Source organism: Lissotriton vulgaris, unplaced genomic scaffold, assembly GCF_964263255.1.
Source record: "Lissotriton vulgaris unplaced genomic scaffold, aLisVul1.2 SCAFFOLD_1140, whole genome shotgun sequence".
In the NCBI taxonomy this organism is placed as follows: domain Eukaryota; kingdom Metazoa; phylum Chordata; class Amphibia; order Caudata; family Salamandridae; genus Lissotriton; species Lissotriton vulgaris.
Window position 1 is genome coordinate 453,364 of NW_028243601.1, and position 22,497 is coordinate 475,860.

Sequence of the window (22,497 nt, forward strand, 5' to 3'; positions counted from 1 at the left end):
AGCCGTTGTCCACGAGTCCACCCTCAAGGTCGCCACCGACGCAGACGACACCCTCGACACCGCCGAACACCTGCACTTCCGGATCCACACCGACCCCAACACCACCCTCAGAGGAACACTCATCTATAGACCCCCCGGACCCCGGCCTCAGTTCAGCGACTCCATCGCCGACCTCGCAGGCACCCACGCACTCGCCTCCACAGACTACATCCTCCTCGGGGACCTGAACTTCCACCTCGAGAACAACAACAACGCCAACTCCGCCACCCTGATCAACAACCTCACCAACCTTGGTCTCGTCACCGCAACCACCCATGCCGCTGGCCACACGCTGGATCTCGTCTTCTCCACAGGCTCCCACGTCGCTTTCAACCACACCACCGAACTCCACTGGACCGACCACCGATGCATCCATTTTACCTACAAGAAACCATCTACGCACCACTGCACCCAACAGCTGCCTTGCCACTGCTAGAGCAGTCACTGAAGACCAGCTGATCACCTCCCTCGCCAAGAACCCACCCACGACCCCACCAACCCAGACGCCGCAGCCCGAAACCTCAGACAGTGGATCGATGACTGCGCCAACACCCTCGCCCCGCTCAAGAAACTCTCCAACAGCCACGCCAACAAGAGAGCAACCTGGTTCACCGACGCGCTCCAGACCTCGAAACCTGCATGCTGGAAACTGGAGAAGACATGGCTCCACGATGCACCCCGGACAACCACGCAGCCCACAAGGCCAACTCCTGCAGACACCACCATCTCTTCAGATTAGGCAAGAGATCCTCCTTCAAAGACCGCTTGAATAACAGCGCACACAACAGCAAAGAGCTCTTCAGCCTTGTTAAGGAACTCTCCAACCCCAGTACCAATGCCAACGACATCCCGCCCTCACAAGAACTGTGCGACTCACTAGCCATCTTCTTCCACTGCAAGATCGCTGACATACACGACAACTTCAACACCACGACCACCCTGACTACGCCAGACTCCACCTCCCCTGTGAACACCACCAGCGCCAACCGCCTGACCTCCTGGTACAACGTCAATGATGACGAGACACGCAAGGTCATGAACTTCATCCACTCAGGATCTCCGTCTGACCCGTGCCCACACCACGTACTCAACAAAGCAGACGCAGCCATCACACCCCAACTAAGGAAGGTCATCAAAATCTCTTTCAAAACAACGGCACTACCAGAAAGCTGGAAGCACGCCAAAATCAATGCCCTCCTCCAGAAGCCCAAAGCGTACCCCAAGGACCTCAAGAACTTCCGGCCCAACATCTTGGACCCGTCCCAGTCTGGATTCAAATGAAACCACAGCACCGAGTCTGCCCTCATCGCCGCCACAGACAGGCCCGGACTGGCCGTGGAGGGCACCGGGCAATTCCCCGCTGGGCCGCATGGTTGGGGGCCGGTTTTGGGGCCCTGGGGCCGTTTTTGTTACAGGGCCGTTATGCTGCAAAAACGGCCCTGTAACAAAAACGGCCGAAAACCGGCCCTGTCACAGAGCGCGGTCGCACCTCTCCCCCTCCCCTCTTCTCCGGAGGGGGGGAGGGGGGCCGGCCGAGCACTTTGCCAGGGCCAGTTCTGGTTCCCAGTCCGGCCCTGGCCACAGATGACATCAGGCGCCAACTAGAAACATCAGCCCTCATCCTCCTGGACCTGTGAGCCACCTTCGACATGGTCTGCCATCGTACTCTAAAGACACGCCTCCTAGAAGCCGGAATCCAAGAGAAGGCTCTTGACTGGACCACTTCCTTTCTCTCTGGCAGAACTCAGAACGTCCTCCTCCCACCCTTCTGATCTGAAGCCACCTACATCATCTGCAGCGTCCCCCAGGGCTCATCCCTCAGCCCGACGCTGTTCAACGTCTACATGGCACCCCTCGCGCAAGTGGCCCGCCATCATGACCTCAACATCATCTCCTATGCCGATGACACCCAGCTCATCCTCTCCCTCACCAAGGACCCACATACTGCCAAAACCAAGCTTCATGAGGGAATGAAGGCCGTCGCCTACTGGATGAGGAGCAGCTGTCTGAAGCTGAACTCGGACAAGATGGAGGTCCTCATCCTCTGACCCACCCCCTCAGCCTGGGATGACTCCTGGTGGCCTCCCACACTGGGAACAGCAACAATACCCACCGACCATGCACACAATCTAGGATTCATCCACGACTACTACCTCTCCATGTCTAAGCAGGTCAACGCCATCTCCTCCTCCTGCTACAACACCCTCCACATGCTCCGCAGGATCTACAAGTGGAACTCGACCGAAACAAGAAGAATGGTGACACAGGCCCTCGTCAGCAGCAGACTGGACTACGGCAACGCACTCTACGCAGGAATCCCAGCCAAACACCTACGACAACTACAACGGATCCAAAACACCTCCGCCCGACAGACCGTCAACGTCCCAGCCATATCACCCCCCACCTGAGAGACCTACACTGGCACCCCGTCGACAAGAGGATCCCCTTCTGCTCCTCACCCGCAAAGCACTCCACAGCACCGGACCAGCCTACCTGAACAGCAGACTCAGCTTCCACAACCCACCTCCCTGCCAGCTCCGCTCGGCCAGCCTCGCCCTGGCTGCTGTCCCCCGCATCCAACGGACAACCTTCGGTGGCAGATCCTTCTGCTACCTCGCCGCCAAGGCGTGGAACACCCCCCCAACCAACATACGGCAGACCCAAGATCTACTCGCCTTCAGAAGACTCCTCAAGACCTGGCTCTTCGAGCAGTAGCAGCACCCCCCCCCCTCACTCCCTCAGCGCCTTGGGACCCCCAGGGGTAAGTAGCGCGCTTTACAAGTACTCTGATTGATTGATTGATTGATTGATTGATTGATTGATTGATTGATTGATCGAAGCATGAAAGAGTGGGAAGATGGAAGAGCACAAGGATAGATGGAAGAGTGAAATGGTCACCAGATAAAAGGGTGAACAGCGGGAAGGATAAAGACTGGGCAGATGGGGAAGATTGTAAGGATCGATAGGAAAGGAAGGAAGGATGGATGAATGAGTGAATTAATATTTAAATGGGTAAAGCATAAATGTATGAATTGATGGAAGGAGGATGAGAAGCTAAACAACATTCACTGAAGGGAATGTTTGCTCACTTGGCATGCTGGGTGTGATCAGAGTTACGGTTAAAGTGGAGGTATTTTCATTTTCTACCTCCTCCCTGGAACCTACCTCCACAATATTTTGGTAGTTGATAGTTCTTTGGTCGATATTCTGACATACAAGTCAAAGGAAAAGTGAGCAAGAAAGGTAAAGCAAGCTAAGGAGTGAAAGAAAGAGGCAGAATGCAGCATAAAACAGGGAAAGAAGCACTGACAACAAAGAAAGAGAGTTCAAGGCACTCAGGAGTGAGATGGCAAGGGAGATCAAAAGGAAGAAAGAGTGGAGTTGAGCTAAACTGTCAAGCAAAGTTGTGCATTTGGGATTATCAAACTAATTATTCCTAACTTTTCTTCAGGTCGTCCAACAAGAAAAACGGTCAATCATTGGCTCATAAGGACATCCCTGGTGTGCCGTGGGACAGAATCCGAAGAAAGCCGACAAACAACAGAGTCATGGCCCAAGAGAGAGCGCATCAGGACTGCCAGGTAAATGGACAGATGTAAAAAACGTAGAAACATCAAAAAGTATCAATATGGAATCAATAAGGGCATCTAGTATACTTGAAAGAGAAGATTGGAAGTGTGGTTCTCTTTCACATCTACAACATTCTTTCTTGGCTGTGCAAGGGCAGATGCGATGCTCACAAATGCCACAATGAAACACAAGGAGGACCTATGGTACAGCATGAGCACACACACAAATCTCAGTTGCAAATTCATCTCGTACTTTACTGTTATTTTTAACTAGCGTTTGTATAGCGCACCATTATTGAGGCTTCGTAGCGCATTTCAGTAGTGACTCTTCATGGTTAAAGGCAGCATGAAGGCACGCCTATCACAGCTCCCTGCTAGTACAAAGCAGACCCAAAGCTGCTAAATACCAAGCTTGATCTCAGTTCTAATGCGGTCACTGTCTTATGTTTGCACAGGATACATCAGTCAAGAGTTGCTGTTGCTGTGCTGCTCAGTGTGTCAGTGAGTATTTGGTTAATTTACTGCATTTCAATTATATAAGGTTATCATTTCATTTTGGGGCTTTCTTGGTGTTGGACATTTCTTGGTGTTTGATGGTTGAGTTTCTCTGGAAATGGAAATCCTTCTATTCTGAAAAATAAGTCTCCTGTCACTGCTTTTCTCACAAATGCACATGAATTAGTGCCACCTTTACGCCTAGTCACTGCTGAGCTTCTCCATGAATGGATCACTGATGGAGTCTCCACCCTCATCTCCATTCATGCCTTGACATACCATGCGGCACAAACATCTTCACAGCTGACCGGCCATTGCAGTCTCCAGATCCCTGTGGTTTTGGGGACATTGAGCAGTATTACCCAGAGTGCCTCAGGGGTGCAAAGGGCATGTGCGCCAGCTTGGTGCACCCGGGACACTTTGGTATTACAGAAGGAGCATCAGATGCTTCTGCGGCCCATTCAGTATTACAGAGAGCTCTGGCGCACATTGAACACCAGCCCTATCATCAGAGGGTGTTTCCTCATGTTCACGGAGCCGTGAATCCATGCAAATGAGGGAATCACTTTGCCTCTGCGCCCTATTTTGGACGTAGACTAGAGGCAAACACGACTATAGGAGGCACCTGCTAAAGGCAGCCTTCTAGAGGGGAGAAAGGGGGTCCCATGGACCTCACAGACATCTCCTTGTAGTCACTCACTGCACCCACCTGCAAGGGGATCTCTCACCCCTCTTGAAAGGGCAAGCGGGTGCCACCTGCACATTGAAACACGGAGCGGCTTTGAAGCAGCTGTGCTTTATTTCTCGTGAATGTGCTGCCCTCAGGTTAGCACTGGTTCACGGCTGCCCTGGGGACAGAGCATTCATGGAAATACTGTGCAATATCCCTGTTTGCGCACGGCGCCTGTACTTAAAGGTGCACCATTGCACAAAGAGGGAAAGCCACCATATTTGTTATACGGCCCCAGATGTACTATGGGCTGAATTGCAAGGCAGTTGGTGTTTGTACACACCGAACCACTTGTTACCGTACCTTCTTTTTCCACTGTAATAGATATATTACTCTTGAGCACAAAATCAACATTAGGTAGCATTTGCAGAATCCTGTCCTATTGACATCAATGGGGCAGGTTTCTGTCTGCGAATGGTGCAGAATGGTAGGGATGGGGGACTGCAAGGGACAGCGGACCTCATCTTGTCCCGGCCTTTGCATTCTTAACCAACATATTTTATCATTCTACTTCCTGTGCTTTAAAAGAACAGGCTCTGCAATCAAAAAATAGAATACGCATTTGGCAAATGCCTTGCTGGGTGCATGCCGCAGTACCTTGGAACTCTGGTGGCTCCGCATTCCCAAAATCCCACATTTGCAAAGTGGAAGCTGACCCTCAGACACTACTTCAATGAGAATGGATACCACTGCTTTGGGTGTTAGTATTCAATCAATGATTTACAACAGTTATTTGTTGAGGCTGGGGCCTGGAAAAAAGGGTGTTTTCAGCTGGTTAGCTAGATTTTATGATACAAAACGTTTTGAAATTATTACATAATGGGGTTGGGAGCCACAGAAGAGCCCTGAAGATAGGGATGATGTGGTCACACTGAGGTAGGTGGTTGTATGGAGCATTGGCTTCTTGGGGTGATGGTGGAGTCCATTATGGGCCAGATGTACAAACATTGGGAATAGTGATTTCCTAATTGCGATTTCTTTCAAATTGCAATTATGAAATTACTATTCCTATGGTGTGAAGTTTGTTGAGTTTCAATTAGCGACACCTAATGGGCCGTAAATTGCCCTACCTCATAAATAATAATGAGATTAGTCGCAGTTTGCGACCCATTAGGAATGATAGCCATCACAGGGATGGTTTCCTGCTAGGGTCCGCAGCCCACCTTGGCTGTGATTGCTTTTGATCAAAGCAACACTTTTTACTTTGATATGCAGCCGTTTAACTTTATGAAAAATGGGATGTTTCAAAAGAAAAAAATGAAACGCTTAAAATTCATTAAGAGTCCGGGACCACTGCCTACTCTCAAAAAGATATTTGTGTTACGTTCTCAAAGGGAAAGTGGTCCCATAGTATCCATTCCCATTTAGAATGGGTTACTACCAACTTTGAATTGGTGGTACAATATTTATGTTTTGTGAACAAAATTTGGTCCCAAAACATTATTACATATCACTGCGAATCGCTGTTTGGAAGGGAAGCCCTATACACCCCCCTTCCAAATACCGCTTCGCAAACCAATCTTGCGATTCAGTAACAACTTTGAAGAGAGATCTGGGCTTTCCATATACATAATCTAAAAACGAAAGGTACATATTGAGTTGGATACCTAGACTTCCCTTGAGAGGGCAGAAAGGTAATGGAACCTAGAGTGAAACGCGTGCAAGAAAAAAGATTTTACATGAGTTCTTAACTTAAGAAGGAGAGTAACAGTATGGTATGAACTTTTTTTGCAATTGTAAATTATAATTCACTGCTGAAAATAGGAAAGAGCAACAAATATGAAGAAAAAAAATGCTTTTGAAATGAACTAAACAGAAAAATCACTTGCTGTGTGACTTGAAACATGTTTCGTCGAGAATTACAAGAAGTAAAGGGCTGATAATTATAAGACATGAAGAGATGAGAATTATAGATATAAGTGGCGCCCGGATGGCCTTTAAATCAGCTCTGTTATTGATGCTAACCTGTTGTTGGAGAGAAGGTGAGGTGCTTAGAGACTGAAAGTTTAATTTGAAAGTTGTTTTTTTCTTTATTTAACTTTTCTAAATAGCTTCTACTTTTAGTATCACAGATGAGTAGAAGTAGGCATTTCAGAGATTGATATGTTTTCTTCTTTTTCAGAATGGCTTCTTGGTCTAATGTCACTTGTTTGGATAGCACTGAGCATCGCTGAGATTGTCATTGGTAAGATCAAATGATTTCATTGCCTCCTTGTACTCTTTCGTCTCCCCTCCACCCTGACATATGCATACCTTTTTCTATCCTCTTTTCATCCCTTTTTTCAGTTCACCTCATGAGATTAGGAGATACCACCCCTCGAAAGATTATTTTATGCTGAATGGATACATACTTATAACCTGTTGGCTAGTAATGCCTTATTTGGTGTAGGACATGTGATTTGGGCTCTGCCTCATTAACTAGGAAATGGTCGATCTTTGTCCATCTCTTTTAAGAAAGATTTTATTAGAACTCGAGACAAATTGTTGTGACACTTTGGTTTGTGGTAGATCATTAAGTCCATGCTACACCCCACCAAGGGGTTATCTCTAGCGACTGGCCCACCCAAACTCTCCACCAACTAGGGCATTCTTAATTTCTCCCTACAAAGGAGATATCTCTGGACTGTTTGCCATTTGCTATGTTTTGAAACTCAATAAATACATGTAAAGTAGTCTCTGTTGGCAACAGGCCCAAACAACATCTCTGGATAGTTCTTTTTTAAATACCTCTTTTAGCCAAAACCCCAATGAGACTCGCCCTTCAGCATTTTTTTTTCTTTTGGAAGAACAGAACTGCAAGCACCAAAATGCACTGAGACAAATGCATGAGGACTTAAATGTTTCCCCATAGCCTAAAGAGAGCTGTCATAGTGAATTAATTGAGTGTCTCTTAAAAATAGTTCTCACCTCCGCGACTGTAATCCAATGGCAAGGGGTTGAGGGAACCTCTGCCAATATTCAGGATGTGACTCACCTCAGCTCTTGAAAGTATTGCAGGTAACTCATCGGAAGGGAATCATGTTGGTTTCTGTATTTAGATTCAACCAACCTAAGCATAAACTCCACAATTTTCATAGGATAGGATTTCATTGACATTCTTGCTATGACTCTGCTGATAAGCATGAGCTCTTTCGTGTCACATTTTTGTGAGAGCTCTGAGGTGTGACTGCAGGTGTTATATAATGCCTCACAACTTATAATTGAGGCAGTAATGTGAGTCATGGATTGTCATGTGATCCCAAAATGATCCGATGAGTTATAAGAAAAACCTTTAAAAACAATCAAAATAATAGATTGGAAGAGTTAGCTAGAACATGAAACTGAGCGGTTGGAAGAGAGAGTGAGAATGTGAGTGAGAGGAGAGAATGAAAGACAGGGAGAGAAAGAAAGAGAAAGAGAGGGTCCAATAGAAATTATTGATTGGAAGAGGGCTAGAATGAGAGCAAAAAAAAAGCAAAGGTGGGGATGAGGATTGGAGAAAGGGAGGAGAAAAGAATGAGAAAAAGAAGGTGACAAGGCACAGGTGGTCTAAAAGGAAAACCAGAGTCAAGTCAGAAGGTGTCTTAAATCATATGTTTTAAGCTAAACTGTTTTAGGCCCCCATTTCAAGTTCATTTCTAAGTTCTGATCCTGTGTAAACTAAGGGATGGGGATCCTGTGTATGTTTTAAACATACCCTCACAGTTTTCCCTAATGGAATAAATTAAGGAAAATGCCTTTAGAAATACCAAATTATGTGGAATTGTGTGTGCATACAAAACAGCGCTGAATGGAATACTTGAATTACTATCAGGCACTGTAATCACTCAGGCTGCATCCCAATCCTTCGTTATTTTGCACACAATGCCGACTCAGTTCATACCCAGCTACAAGCAAATCAACATTGGCCCTGCTCCAATAGGAACAGTCCAGCCGAAATGCCGAGCCAGGTCTCCCCTGAACTGAAACACAAGCAAACCAGAATTCGTTTTGCTACTATAATATTTTGCGATGTTATGTCTCCGTTGCAAGATGAAAACTATGAAGAGGAGGCATTTACCATAACTATCCGTGGATAATGGTATTACCAAGTGTGGTAAATGCCTTAACTGACCTAACTTGCAAGGATATCCATAGTCTTTCATCAACAAACCACACAACTGCAAATCCCAGCATGGTTTTCTCTAGGAATGTGCTTATTGTCTAGGAGGACTGCGGCCATACTGTCTGCATTATATACATTTTATTAGAACATTGCAATGTTGGGAGCTCCACTGAAAACGATGGAGTGCTCTGGGCTTATGATGGCTGGTATAAGCCTGGAGCACCAACATTCCAATGTTTCTTTGTTCACAGCTCTGGCTGTGAACAAAGGCTTCAGGAAGCCTGAGGGGATTCCAATCCCCTCACGCTCCCAAAAGACTTTGTTTTTTTGTTAGAACATTCTGCCCTCTAGTGGCAGAATTTTCTAATAGCCTTATAGCCCTTCGTAGCTGGGCTATACCGGCTATTAAAGTCCCTCTCCCTTGTTAAAGGCCTTTGCCTTCGGCTCGGGCCTTTAAAGCTGGAGATGGCCTTTAATAGAGGGTATAGCCCTCTACGGCGGGCTATAAGGCTATAATAAGACTTGTTCCTTCTATCAGGTGAGTCTGGAGTATCTGGCAATTTGTTATTTCCTGGTAAAATATCAAACTAAATAAAAGCCACCCTACTGAAGATTTCTTTGGCAATTTTTAATTGCTCTGTAATGCAACACCTTATGTAGTTATTTCACTGATCTGTTGTTTTCATACTCACAGGTTCTGTTTATCTGCAACAATGCCCAGCGCAACGCTTCATCCCTATCTACCTCATCGTCAATGGCGTCACTGTCATCGTCATGTCCCTCCTCTCTATTGTGGCTGGACTGAGGCCAAATAAGCTTGTCTATGCCATCCTTGCGCTGTTGAGCCTCTTTTGGTTTGCTTGGCTTATCGCAGGTAATACCTTTACTTATGTTGTACAGTTCTAGGGAAGGTTATTATTAAACGATTGGAATCTATCAATCACAAGATTACTAATGAAATTAGCAGTCCATTTGCATGATAATTTATAAACACAAAGTGTCATCCATAAGATGGTGGATGATGAAATGGCTTTAACATGAGAGCGCACAGCACAACAAGTCATTTACAAGATAGTGCATGATCATGAAGAGGTGGGTATATTGATTATCATGATGAATATACTTACAGATAAAGTGACCCGATAGTCTCCTGTTTGTGAATGGCTAGTTGTGCTATTTATTACCATCACAACATAAAATACCCACCAGGATTAAAATGTTTGGGCAAGGTAAGAAAAGTGATACATTCTATGTCTGAGTAAAAAACTCAGATTCATTGTGTACTTTTTATTTAAGAGCACTTAAAGTGGTTGCTAAAATTGAGCTAGATGTAATTTTTTGAAGCATTGTTTAAAATATGATATATGTGTCCCAAGTCAAATTTCCCGTGGTATATTGTTCCATAAATTGATTCCAAATACCTGTATTTTCCTGCTTCCAGATCTCTTATTATTTGCATTTTATTGACGTTATATACATAGGGTTTATGTAGACCCAGAGGTTATCGCAGTGCTTTACATGGGCAGACATTTTGTACAGACAGATGCAGCTTTAAAAAAAGGTCTGGTTAACTTATAAATTGAGTGTGGGCAGGTAAAATCCATAGAAGAAAAATCTTTGAGATCTGCATGGATTGATAGGAGGTGCTGTGGATTGACCAGGAGGGGACTTTGGGTAGTGAGAGAAGTAAATGGAGAAGGTGAAGCGTTTCAGTACTTTTGTGGGCAGTAGAGTTTGGCACCAGTCTGTTTCTCGAATCTTGACACCCTCATTCAGTTATTATTCAATGGTCTATAAAGGGAGACAGGTACATATTTATTTACGCCTTGACTGGAATGGAGGAACCCAGCATCAATCACAACTCGAACATAAGCACAAAACGTGTAGTTCCTCCGCAGGCCCTGGCGGTGAGCGAGTCAGAGTTTGCGCAAGGGGCTGAATTCCGAGTTGTATGGAGTTTACAGAACTCACTAATTACCAGGGGCAATATAGTCCACACCGTTCATAAAATTTTGACAAGCCAGATTTAACAGTTGAAAAGTACATTATTTATCATGAGATGCAGATTGTGGCGTGTTAAGCCAACGTGATCTACTGGGCTAGAGGGAGTTTGTTTTCCCAAAACAATTGGACCAGGTCTCTCCCATTCTGGCTGAAGCTTCCAGGCAGTTTTTCCAGCACAGAGATGAAAATTCTGTTCAAAGTTGTAAACTGGAGTTTACCATCAGTTGTAGGCCAAGCTCTGCGATAAAGGGAAAAACGATATATCCTACTCAAAAAGTATTTCAAATAGAGCCTTACCTTACTCACCACTGATAAAAAGCCATTTTAACATACAAAATAACCTTAAAGTTTCGGACTTTTATCAGTAGGGTCAGAGATTGCCCCATTGAGTGAAAACACCTGAAGAAGGACTTAGGAAAGATTTTCTTTGATCTGTGACACATCTCACTTAGTACTGCTAAGGTGCAACCAGTTTTACTGTAGCCACCCCATGACTGCTTCCTGGGATTTCCTGATTGCGAATAATTTCTTTGCCAAAAAGGTTACGCTATCTAAATGCATCCTGATGCTTTCTGTTATTTCCATTGTAAATATTTAAAGTGAAATGTTGCACGTATATTTTGTGATATTTAATGTTTATGGGCCAGATGTAGGTAAAATCCAATTTGCAAATCCTTAATAGCGAATTTTACCGATTCACTATTAAGGACTCTTAAAATTGAATATAGGTAGAAATCGCTAAAATATATGGGAATCCTTAATATTCCTTAATAACGAATCACAAATTGAGATTCGCTAATAAGGAATACCTACTCATTCATTCCTATGGGCTTGGAGGAACATAGGAATAAATGGGAAGATATTCTCCATTTGCGATTCGCTATTAGTGAATCGAGATAGCGGGTGCTATTTCAAGGGTGCCAGGGTGTCAAAAGGACACCCTGTTGCACCCCTGAAATGTGCATGTGTGCACATGTGGCGCACATACATGCCCTAAGAGCATGAATGTGTGCCACAGGGCACTTTAAAAAAAGTAAAAAAGTGCCTTTTTAATAGAAATCGCTAATTTCTACTAATTACTACCAACTTGAAGTAGGTGGTAATTAGCGATTCATTAAGGCTAAAGTGCACTTTCTTTTGTAATACTTACATTGCATTTAAGGAATCGCAATTTTCCGATTCCTTAAATGCAAGAGCTCGCTATTTGGCCACCTACATCTGACCCATAGTCCTCTATTCCCCCCTCATGCGTTAGAGATCTTTGGTGAAATAGTTTCATGTAAATCGAATATACTGTATCTTCAAGCTTATATCATATAACTGTTTAACTGAAAGATTCATAGTTTAATCATTGGTATCAATGTACCTTCTGGATAGTACATCTTATGCCAGGAAAAGAGATTTATACACATAAGTAGAGTTTTAAGTGACACATGGTGACTATTGAACTCATGGGATTTGTGGAAATGTGGGTTAGTCAAAATGCAGGATTATTTTAAAGATGGGTCGGCAAGGATCTGAGATCAGTGTTGGGGATATGATAAATGTCTGTTTTTTCACCCAACAGGGAGCGTCTGGACTTTCCCGCTGTACCCCAACTACACGAACTGTAACAGAACCGTTTACCTATTTACGTTCTCCATCTTGATCATCCAGTGGATCGTCCTGGCGCTGTCCCTCCCCGCGATCATTGTCAAACTTTTCTCCTCTTTCCTCGCTTGTTCTTCTTGTTCCTCTTGCTGTCTTTGTTCTCAGTGCTCCGCTTGTGTTTCCTGTGTTACTAAATGATGAACCTAAGGCCCCAAAATCCTTACATTTTATTAGAAAACTTACATTTCCATGGACTATTTGCACAACATTGGCTCAAGAAAGAAATTGTTTATTTTGTACATTCACAATTGCTAAATGATGATTTTTGTTGCACTGACAATTACGGACCACCTTTCCTTCTGACTGACACATCACCTAGACACCAGGATGATGGCCCAACCCTATTATTATTAGGCACATTGTGTAACAATAAGCACCACATGATGACCAAAGGTGTAGTGAATCCTGATTTTGCACAAAAGCAGGACACATGTAGGGGTCAAAGGTAAAACGTGGCTCTGAGAGAGTGTCACTGACAAGCATGTATAGCTCCAACAGAAAACATGGCATGAACTCAGCCGCGGCCCGTGCAGGTAAGAGTGCTGGGGCCGGGTGTGGGAGGAGGGGTATTTCAACAGATGAAGACAAGGGAAATTTAAATATTTATTTCATTTTCCCTCATGGTCACCTGTCGAATCCCACCCAAACCGGCCCCACCGCCCCACCATACATACCTGCATGGGCTTCGGCTGCATGAACTGTTTTTCCACTTCTTAATTTACCTGTGTTTGAACATCCTAGAGACACAGAACTAATAGATTTACTGGGTTTGCTGTTGTTCCATTTAGAGGGTATGTATTCCAGCAGTTCGTACTGCATTCTTCCTATTGAAGGAGGATTAATACTTATTTATATAAGTTTGCTCCCTGTCACAAAAAAAGTAACAGGTGTTGCGATTCAAAATATTTTACTGACTACAAAGTCAGTAAACTCTTCACCAAGATTTGTACAGGAAAGAATTTTTTCTAGAGGAGTTTTGTTAATTGCCGGTACGGCACATAACAATGAGCATAAGTTGGTGCACCAGAGAACTACCATGGTAAATAATAAAAGATTACCCGCTACGGCTCACAACAAAGGTTTTTTTCAGATCATTATGATGATCCTAGACAGCCAACATTTCAGGAAATTGAAAAAAATGGTGCCACACTGTTGAAATAGTGTAAAATGGAAGTGTTTGTTGGAAAGAGAAGAAGGCTGAGGTTTACTAGGGCTTTATTCCTGTGCAAGCATCCACAAAGTGGCGCATGCTATTTACTATTCAGAGCAAAAAGTATGTTCCAATGGAAAGATGAATGTTACAGATCACACAATCTGTGGCTTGAAGGTGGCATTACTAGGCTGGATCAATGCAAGCATGCACAGGTTCTAATGCCAAGCAGGCGCTATGAAGCTCAAGACCAGGCTTTGTCTAGTAGAAGAAGGCTCAAGCAAGGTAACATTAGTTTTTTTTTCTTCAAAAAATCATTCCATTCCATATGGAATGCAGTGCACAACACATATACCATGCACTGGAGCCTTCCAAGTTTGTTTACACGAGGAATCAGTTCTGGAATGGTATGTCTCCAGTATTAACCCTAAGCTAGACAGTGAACACTCACAGATGTACCATGAAGTGACTCTGTGCGTCATTTGTAAATTGTAAATTGTTGTGTCTTGTAAAGCGCACTGCTACCCGGAGGCCTCGTAGCGCTATAGACCGCTGGGGAACCCGTCCTGGCTTTCCCTGTGAGATAGTCCCTCCTGGGGGTCTCCAAGGTGAAACCAGGCATCCCCGGCGTTTGTGTGGGGCCGTTGTGGAGATGAGGCAAGCTAATGCCCAGAGTTGCCGAGTGTGCTCCCTGGTCGGAGTAGGCACCGATGCGAGAATTATCAGTCCGCTGATCCTGGTCCAAGACCCTGCCGCGTCGGGAATCGAACCCTGGTCCCAGGCCGTTCTCTGCACTCGGGTCTGCCGCCTCTAACCAGTGAGCCACACCTCTCATGCAAGGCAGCCAGCCCTTTGAGATTCATCAGACAGAACAACAACAGTTTAACCACTTCACTGCGGCGGCTATTCCGCCGCAGTGCTAAGGGGGCGGGGCGGAAGAGCGACGGGCGCATGCTGGTGATGGCTAGAAAAAAATGGTTAGGGGTTCTGCCCACCTCACCCTCCCGTACCTGAGCAGGAGACATCCAAGGATGAAAAGGTAAAAACAAATGGTACTTAAGGGATCAATCCACTTTTAATTTTCAAACAAGAAACAATTAATTATCTCGTGATTTACGAATTATACATAAGATGAGTATATATTAATTCATATACACATATATGAGCGGACAGCCAGAGAGGCACAACAAATAACAATCTATATACCACACATCACATGTACATTATATACAAATATACAAAACATTTACAATATCAAAAACACTTCTCTGTACCCTCAAGACAAAAAATATATAGAAATATATATTCACACCAATTTACATATGTACCTCCTCTTAAATTGGGGTGGAGTATACAACAAAATGGTAGTCCCAAAAACAAAGCACCAGGGGGTAACACATCAACCCAGCCTACATTTGTGTTGGTGCACATAGGAAAAAATCAAATCTTCCTTGAATTTTAACAGGGGAATCCGTTCAAAGCTAAAGGTGTCAACGCAGTCGCGGTCGCGTTTCAGCCAGATGATATAGGCTTCATCAGGACATGGGTAGTCTAATCTTCACGGCCCTGGCAAAACCTAGGGCAGGAGTCTCGGCCAACCACACAACCACCCAAGAGGGTGGGGTAGGAACCACCGTCTCGGCTCTAGTCTCGAGAACTCTTATATCTTCACTGTGTCCGCCCAAATAGAGATAAAGTATATCAGAAGTGGTTCAAATCTCACGGTCTTCCTTCAGTTTCCAAAAGGGGGTCGGTGGCACGTTATTACAGTGCTTGCTGCGGCGTCTCTCCAGTCAACCCACCAGGAACCGCTCCGTCACCAGCGCCGGTTGCGCTGTGCTTATGACGGAGCGGTTCCGTCATGGCCCCGCCCGCTCAATAGAATGCTCAGCGCAGGCGCGGAATTCGCGCCACGCATGAGCGGCAGGCGGGCCATGACGGAACCGCTCTGTCATCAGCACAGCGCCACCGCAACTGATGACGGAGCGGTTCCGTCATCAGCAATTAAGGGGTTAAGGCCAATGCTTGGTCGATTCGAAAATAATGTGGGTGCTATGCTGCGCTGGGTGAAAAATGTGTACATCTGGGCCTGAATGTGTATTTCAAATAGGAAAGGTATAAAAATAGACCTAATTAGAAATGAATGTGTCCTTGTGTACTGTAACTGGTGCTCCTTTAAAGCGCTTTGATACCTGATTCCTTCGGGTCAAGTTTGCGCTATGTAAAACTCTAAAAAAAAATGTTTTTAAAAAGTGATAAAGTACCTCTAGGGTGAATTGCTGAATATTATACAATATACATTTCTCTATTCAAAACAATAGTATTTATTTTATATGAGTGATTATTTCTTGCTTCTCCTTTTAGTATATTATCATAATGTGACAAGTCAAAATTAAAACATTTGGGGGTCATGGAATTACAGGTGTCTAACATCTTTGCGACAGGGTAATGATTGACATACAACTTTAGAGGTAGGAAAATGCATAACAAATAGATGTTTCCAGTACCCCACTACCTCTAACTAATAAAGAAAATGTGACAATTAACACATTCAAAATCATATATGAAGGTATGATTATTATTTGTTGTCGTTGTTATTGTGCTTCAATAAATTAATTTGTTTGGAAAACTGGCATCCTTTAAATAATTCACACGTAGATCTGAATTGGATGAACAAATACAATTAAAAGATTGCGTTTTACAGACACTGTCGCATTTTTGTTCTTAAATGTTCTTTTGTGTTCTTGGACGTTTTACTTCCTGACCAGAACGCTTGTTAATGCATCATATAGGCCATTGTATTTTTTCAAGTAGATCATTTCTACAAACCATTAAAGCATAGTTTTTTAGGTAAACAGACCATATAACTGTATTCTCCCCTTTATAATATCACAATTTCATACATAACCCAACTGGCCTTCAAGTGGCGGAATTACCGAAAATGTGATCAGCTTCTTAAGAACCATTGTTAATCATATGTAAATAAGGTAGAGGCATTATTTATTACATTTACATTTGGAGTTGGAAGAATAGTTGATCTTGCAGAGTTGCATCATGCTCGACTTGTAGGCTTGGTGCTGGTCTGGATAATTGTTACAGTTTGTCTATTGGTCTCAAGTGAGCCTGAGTGTAGCTGATTTTGCCTTTGAACCTTCTTTAGTGATTTGACCAGTGGAACAATAAAGAAAGATATGGTTGCAACGGCAAGGAAATATACTATGTTTGTGTGTGCACTTGTTTGAATGAGCATAGGTGATGCAGGGATGTTCTTTACAGGTTAAACAGAGCAGGGAAAACCCCAGGAGCTGTTTCAGGAGACCGGATGTGATGTCAGCTGCATTAGGGGATTCCACCACTCACTCCCGCCAGTACAAAAGGAAAATAAATGTTGCCACAGTTCTGCAGACAACAGCAATAGAGTTAGGCCAGGACGCCCGTGTCCTTTGATTTTATTAATACTGCAGGACACAATCCATACCTGGTACTGATGGATGTGCCAGACCTTATATGATCACAAATTAATACGCAGAATGACATCGACAACTGTATGGTGTCGGAGATTAGTCGGACCACTTGTATGCTTATGTGAGGTCTGCAAAAGTTTACTCAGCAAAATAGGAAAAGCGGAACATTGCTGTACAAATAGGCAGCGTGGCCCTTTATTAACAGTGAACATCTAGTGCTAAACCCCCCAACTCCCAATGTTCAGGACATTTTACAGGATTTCCACATACAATCAGGAGCATAGCTTAGTCAGTGAGATTCTGAGGGGTATGAATCGTCAAGTCTCTCCGACCTGATTGAGGAACTCCAATATCAGAAGGCGGAGCCCTAGGAGCCAGACTCCCAGGAACTTCTTCCTCCCGAATAATTTAGAGAGGAGTTGGGTCTGGTGTAACTTGTCTGAGCCACCATATAATGGTCAATCGGATTGTATTTCTTCTGCCGTGTACAAGGAGTTCAAGACTCGACCGTTGGGCCCAGGAAAAGGACCGGGGACGTTGAGGACGATAAGCATGTTAAGCATGAACTAACAAACAAGACTGATTCCCTGGGAAATGCTTCTGATTTTGCCCAAGAATTGTCAATGTGGAATCTCCTTTCCCTAATGCAAACAACCTTTCAGGGAATGTTAAAGGCACTGGTTTTGAACTGTACTCGAAATGTTAAGCTTATCCAACTACTCAAAGTATTAGTAAATCACCAAAGGATGGTTCTAAGGAGGCGATTTTAGAAGGAGTTTTTAATGGTGTAATCACTTATCCTAGTTTTCCTTCTCTCCTATTGAGCCGGTCCCTTTATCGACTCGCACCATAAATTATGAGATATATGTTTCTAGATGTACCTTCCTTATTTAAAAAAAGAGTAGTATATTTGGGCAACAAAGGGTCTTATCTAAGTGTCGCCTCACTATGTTGTTGAGACCTGGGTGAGAAGGAGAGCTCAGGACGGGAGGGTAGGTAGAAAGCATAGGAGCTGTTTAAGGCCACATGGAATGGAGTTCATGAGCCAGGCTCCTCGATCCTCCCAAGCTGCCAGCTTCAAGGGCTACAACTAAGATGTGTAAACAACTAACTGCTAAGGGAAAGCTGGGCAAGAAAGGCACTGAGAGGTCAGGGAAACTTCCAGAGAAAGAAAGTGGGAACATTTAAGAAATCAAGGAAAGTTCAAGGGTGGCAAAAAAGGTTTATGGGGACAAACGTAGGAAAATACACACAAAAATATGCAAAGTATTAAAATTTTGAAGGGGCGATCTTTGACTAACCCTTATGTTGGAGAAGTGAGGCTGACAAAAGAAAATCCGGTGTTGATACAAACAAGTCCTCCCTATTTCAGGCAGGAGGTGCTTGTCGGCAATTTACACTACCATTGTTATTCCCAAAGATGCATTCTAAAAGGAAAATGCAGCATTCAGTTTGTCATCCCCTAAATAGATCCATGCTGCTAAGTGCTTTTGCCAATATTAAAAGATTTAGGAAGATTTATTCAAAAGGATTTGGCTCTGGTTGGTTTAAGGAAGGTTCCAGGGTAAGAACTAACCAGTGTACTGTTTGTTTCAGTGGAGACACAGAACATAGTGGAGTTCTCAGGCTCAGTTTGTGTGACAAATTGCATTAGTCTCTGTGATGGAAGTGAGGCAATATGTGCACCCACTGGGAAATCAGTGGAGGGCTCTTACACTGAACTTCCCACATTTCTAAATGAACATGGAGGGCTAAAATGTAACCAGGTTTTTCTTGCCCCCCCCTTCCAGGTGCAGGCCAGAGAATAGGTACTAGAAGGAGTTGGTAGGAGCGAGACAGTTAGCAAGAAAGAAAAGTTACAATAAAGTTCCATAATAATATTTCGATGTCAGCCATCAAATTTGGTCCCATCGTCCTCACCACTCTCTAGGAGAGAAAGAGGACAGTGTGGCCAGGGCTGCATCCCTCATAGAACAGAGATGCACCTCCTCAAAAACTTCAAGTATCACTTACTTTCTTCTTGGAGCAGTGGGGTGGCTGATGAAATTGACAGGTAGAGGTCAAGGCATCCGCTGGCATGTCGTTTCCTGATTTGGAACATTCATGGGTTTAAATTGTTTATAGAAATGGGAAAGCACAGAGAGGTCTTAACAAATTACCCTATGTTGCTCCTCCAGGACACCTGGTTGTTGGAGTGCCAAGCAGTGGAGGGGTTTGTTGCCTTAGGTCAAAAAGAGGGACTGCTCATATTGGTATCTGTCTGCTGTGGGAAGAAGGTAATGAAACTCTAAACTACTTGCGTATGGGCCTGCGCATGTTTAATTTATTTGTTCACCAATGACGAGGGGTTAAAACAAATGATTTGTCTGGATGCGTCTGTTCCTACAATTCATCCCTTGCCAGAGTGTGAATTTTTGAGTATGGTTAATGCTGTGGGAAAATTTAGATGCTTTGTTGGTGGTAGGGGGAGATTTTAATGAAAGATCAACTTTTAAAGAGCTTGATGTGGGTATGATTAGCATTACACATTCCTGAAAGCACGTTTCCTGAAATTCCTAGAGAAGGAGACGCAGAGGTTCTGTCTCGTTTAGTCCGATTGAACATGATAATTGTTAATGGTCAGTGTAATGATGATACTCCTGCTATGAGAACTTTCAAACATGCCACTAGTAATCTGGTATTTGAATATGTGCTGGTTCCAGTGCACCAGCTCCATTGAGTAAAACAATTCTGAGTTTTCGACATGGGACCTAGCGATCAGATTGCCTTTAGTCTGGAGTACAGAGAATATTTTTTTGCCCTGTCCAAGTATCAACTCATCTCTTGAAGTAGTTTACCATATGAGAATATGAGTTCTGATTTCAGTAGATATATTGCAGTCTTTTTCCATGAAGAAATTTGAGCATTTTGGCCTGCAAAAGGGTCAAGATGCGTTGGATTGGTACTCTGGGTTAACAAAGCAATTGTTAGCAAACATCCCATCTCCCTAGAATGGGCACAGCTGTTCATACAATTTAAACGAGAGACAACAATAGATGATACACCAAGGCCATCCCCGCCTCAGTTCCGCGGTTCCTCACAACACCCCAATCCACCTAGTCAGATGCTAGGAGACTGAGATCCTTGACAGACTGGATGTGACATGCCAAGCGCCTGCCCTTCCTGGGGAAATTACCCCCACCCCCAACAGAATGCTCCCTCTCTCCCTGGGGCCCTCGCGCTCCCCGCCCCTTGGACCAATGGCCCGTACACCCTCCGCCCACCACATCCACTCGCCCTCGTCAGCCCTCCATGCTCTCCCCCTCCTAGGGGTTTAGGAAAAAGTTTTCCCCACATTTACAAGTTCAGTTTCAGTCAGCAGTTTGGATACCAACATACACATTGAATGCTAGCAACTACCTATCTGGTAAAGGATCACATGGGCACGCACGGGGATGACATTCACACCTGCCTCCGCCAATACGGAGCCCAAGGGACAAGACACAATGAGACTGAAGTGGAAGCGAGCCATGGTCCGGCCTATACTTAAGAAACCCAGCCTGTACGGCAGTAAGCCTGAGAGCTACCGGCCGATTTCACTCTTGCCGTGGCCGGCTAAGGTTATGGAGGCGCATGTAAACGCCGTTCTCTCTGAACATCTTCGCCGCGCAGACATCCTCGACTCAACGCAGAATGGGTTTAGGGCTGATCATAGCACGGAGACGGCTCTGCTTTATATGGTGGAGCATCTTCGCTCCGTGCTTGACGCGGGACAAACGGCAGCGCTCGTGTTATTAGATCTGAGCGCTGCCTTTGACACCGTCTCGCACCCGATCCTTCTGCTGCGCCTAGAGGAGGCTGGTGTCACCGGTATCGCTCTCCAGTGGTTCCGGTCGTTTTTAACCAACCGGGCCTTTAGCGTGACCGTCCCACCTTACCAGTCCAAATTCCATCCGTTGAACCTGGGGGTCCCCCAAGGCTCCTCGCTGAGTCCTACGCTGTTTAATCTGTACGTAAGGCCGCTAGCTGAGGTTGTCCGACAATGGGGCATGACGATGGTGTCATACGCCGATGACACCCAGCTAGCGGTCACGATCAGCGGGGATGCCGAAGTCGATGCCCCCAGGTTTCAACAAGGACTGCGGGCGGTCGCCAGCTGGATGACGTCCAACTGTCTCCAGCTGAACGCTAGTAAGACCGAGGTCATGGTTTTTGGCAGACAGCCGGATCTGTGGGGAGAGAGATGGTGGCCTGGGGAGTTGGGTCCTGTTCCCATCCCAGTCGCCGAGCTTAAGAACCTCGGGGTTTGGCTGGACCCCTCCCTCACGTTTGTGTGCCATACCAAACGCACGGCAGCTTGTTGCTTTGGCATCCTGCGCGGGCTCCGTCCTGTGCTTAAGTTCTTCGATGCCCCCACCAGGCAACTCATGATCCAGGCCACTGTCATCTCCAGGCTGGATTGTGCGAGTTCCTTGCTGGCTGGTCTGAATCAGGCAGAGATCGGGCGCTTACAAAGGATTCAGAACCCCGCAGCTAGAGCGGTGGTAGGCCTCCCAAGATTCTGTCCTACCTCTAGTACCCTGCGGTCACTGCATTGGCTCCCGGTGGCCCAGCGGATCCAGTTTAAGGTCCTCTGCGTCGCCTATAAAATTCTGAAGGGGTCCCCAGCAACGATCCTTATGGCCCTCCTTACCAACTACACCCCTGCGCGACTCTTAAGATCGGCGGACCTAGAACTGGCGGTTGTACCGCGCTTCAAGCGGAGTAGAGCCGGAGGACGCTCGTTCCGAGTGCGCGCGGCGGCCCTGTGGAACTCCCTGCCCCCGGCGATTCGCGCTATGAGAGATTTGCTTTCCTTTCGCCGCGCGGTGAAAACCTTTTTATTCCCTTAGTTTGTGTATATACGTTTGCTTTTGTTTTAGTTGTGTTGTGCAGCTACCTTATCGGGCGCCAGGACGCTCCTTAGCTGGAGCATCTGTGCGCCAAATAAAAACGCATAACATAACATAACATAACATAACATAACATACTATTGTACAATCAGTTTACTTACATGCAAGTCCACGAGCGAGTATGTACAATCCCATCAGGCCAAGTGGAATCCATATGTTGAAGATGAGGTATGTTTGTGGATTTTATGTAACCCTTCTATGTGTGAAATAACTGATATATGATTGATGTAATACCCCCACCTGGGGCTTTGAAATGCAAAACCCTAATAAAAAGATTTAAACAAAAACAAAGCAATTGTTAGCCCAGATCAAACTGGTAAAGGAGGTCCCTCGTTCAGCCAATTGTATAAGAAGTAAAGAAAACAGTTGGTTTGATGATGA

The 22,497-nt window shown here is 44.9% G+C and overlaps 1 protein-coding gene across 1 annotated transcript; it reads left to right on the plus strand.

Moving 5' to 3' along the window:
* Nucleotides 1-3,583: 3,583 nt before the first annotated feature.
* LOC147668292 (transmembrane protein 272-like) lies at nucleotides 3,584-12,986 on the plus strand. The gene is made up of 5 exons (XM_086948628.1): nucleotides 3,584-3,620; nucleotides 4,064-4,109; nucleotides 6,956-7,018; nucleotides 9,612-9,791; nucleotides 12,489-12,986. The coding sequence occupies exons 1-5, from the start codon at nucleotides 3,588-3,590 to the stop codon at nucleotides 12,707-12,709; spliced, it is 543 nt and encodes a 180-aa protein (XP_086804754.1). The 5' UTR covers nucleotides 3,584-3,587; the 3' UTR covers nucleotides 12,710-12,986.
* Nucleotides 12,987-22,497: the final 9,511 nt, after the last annotated feature.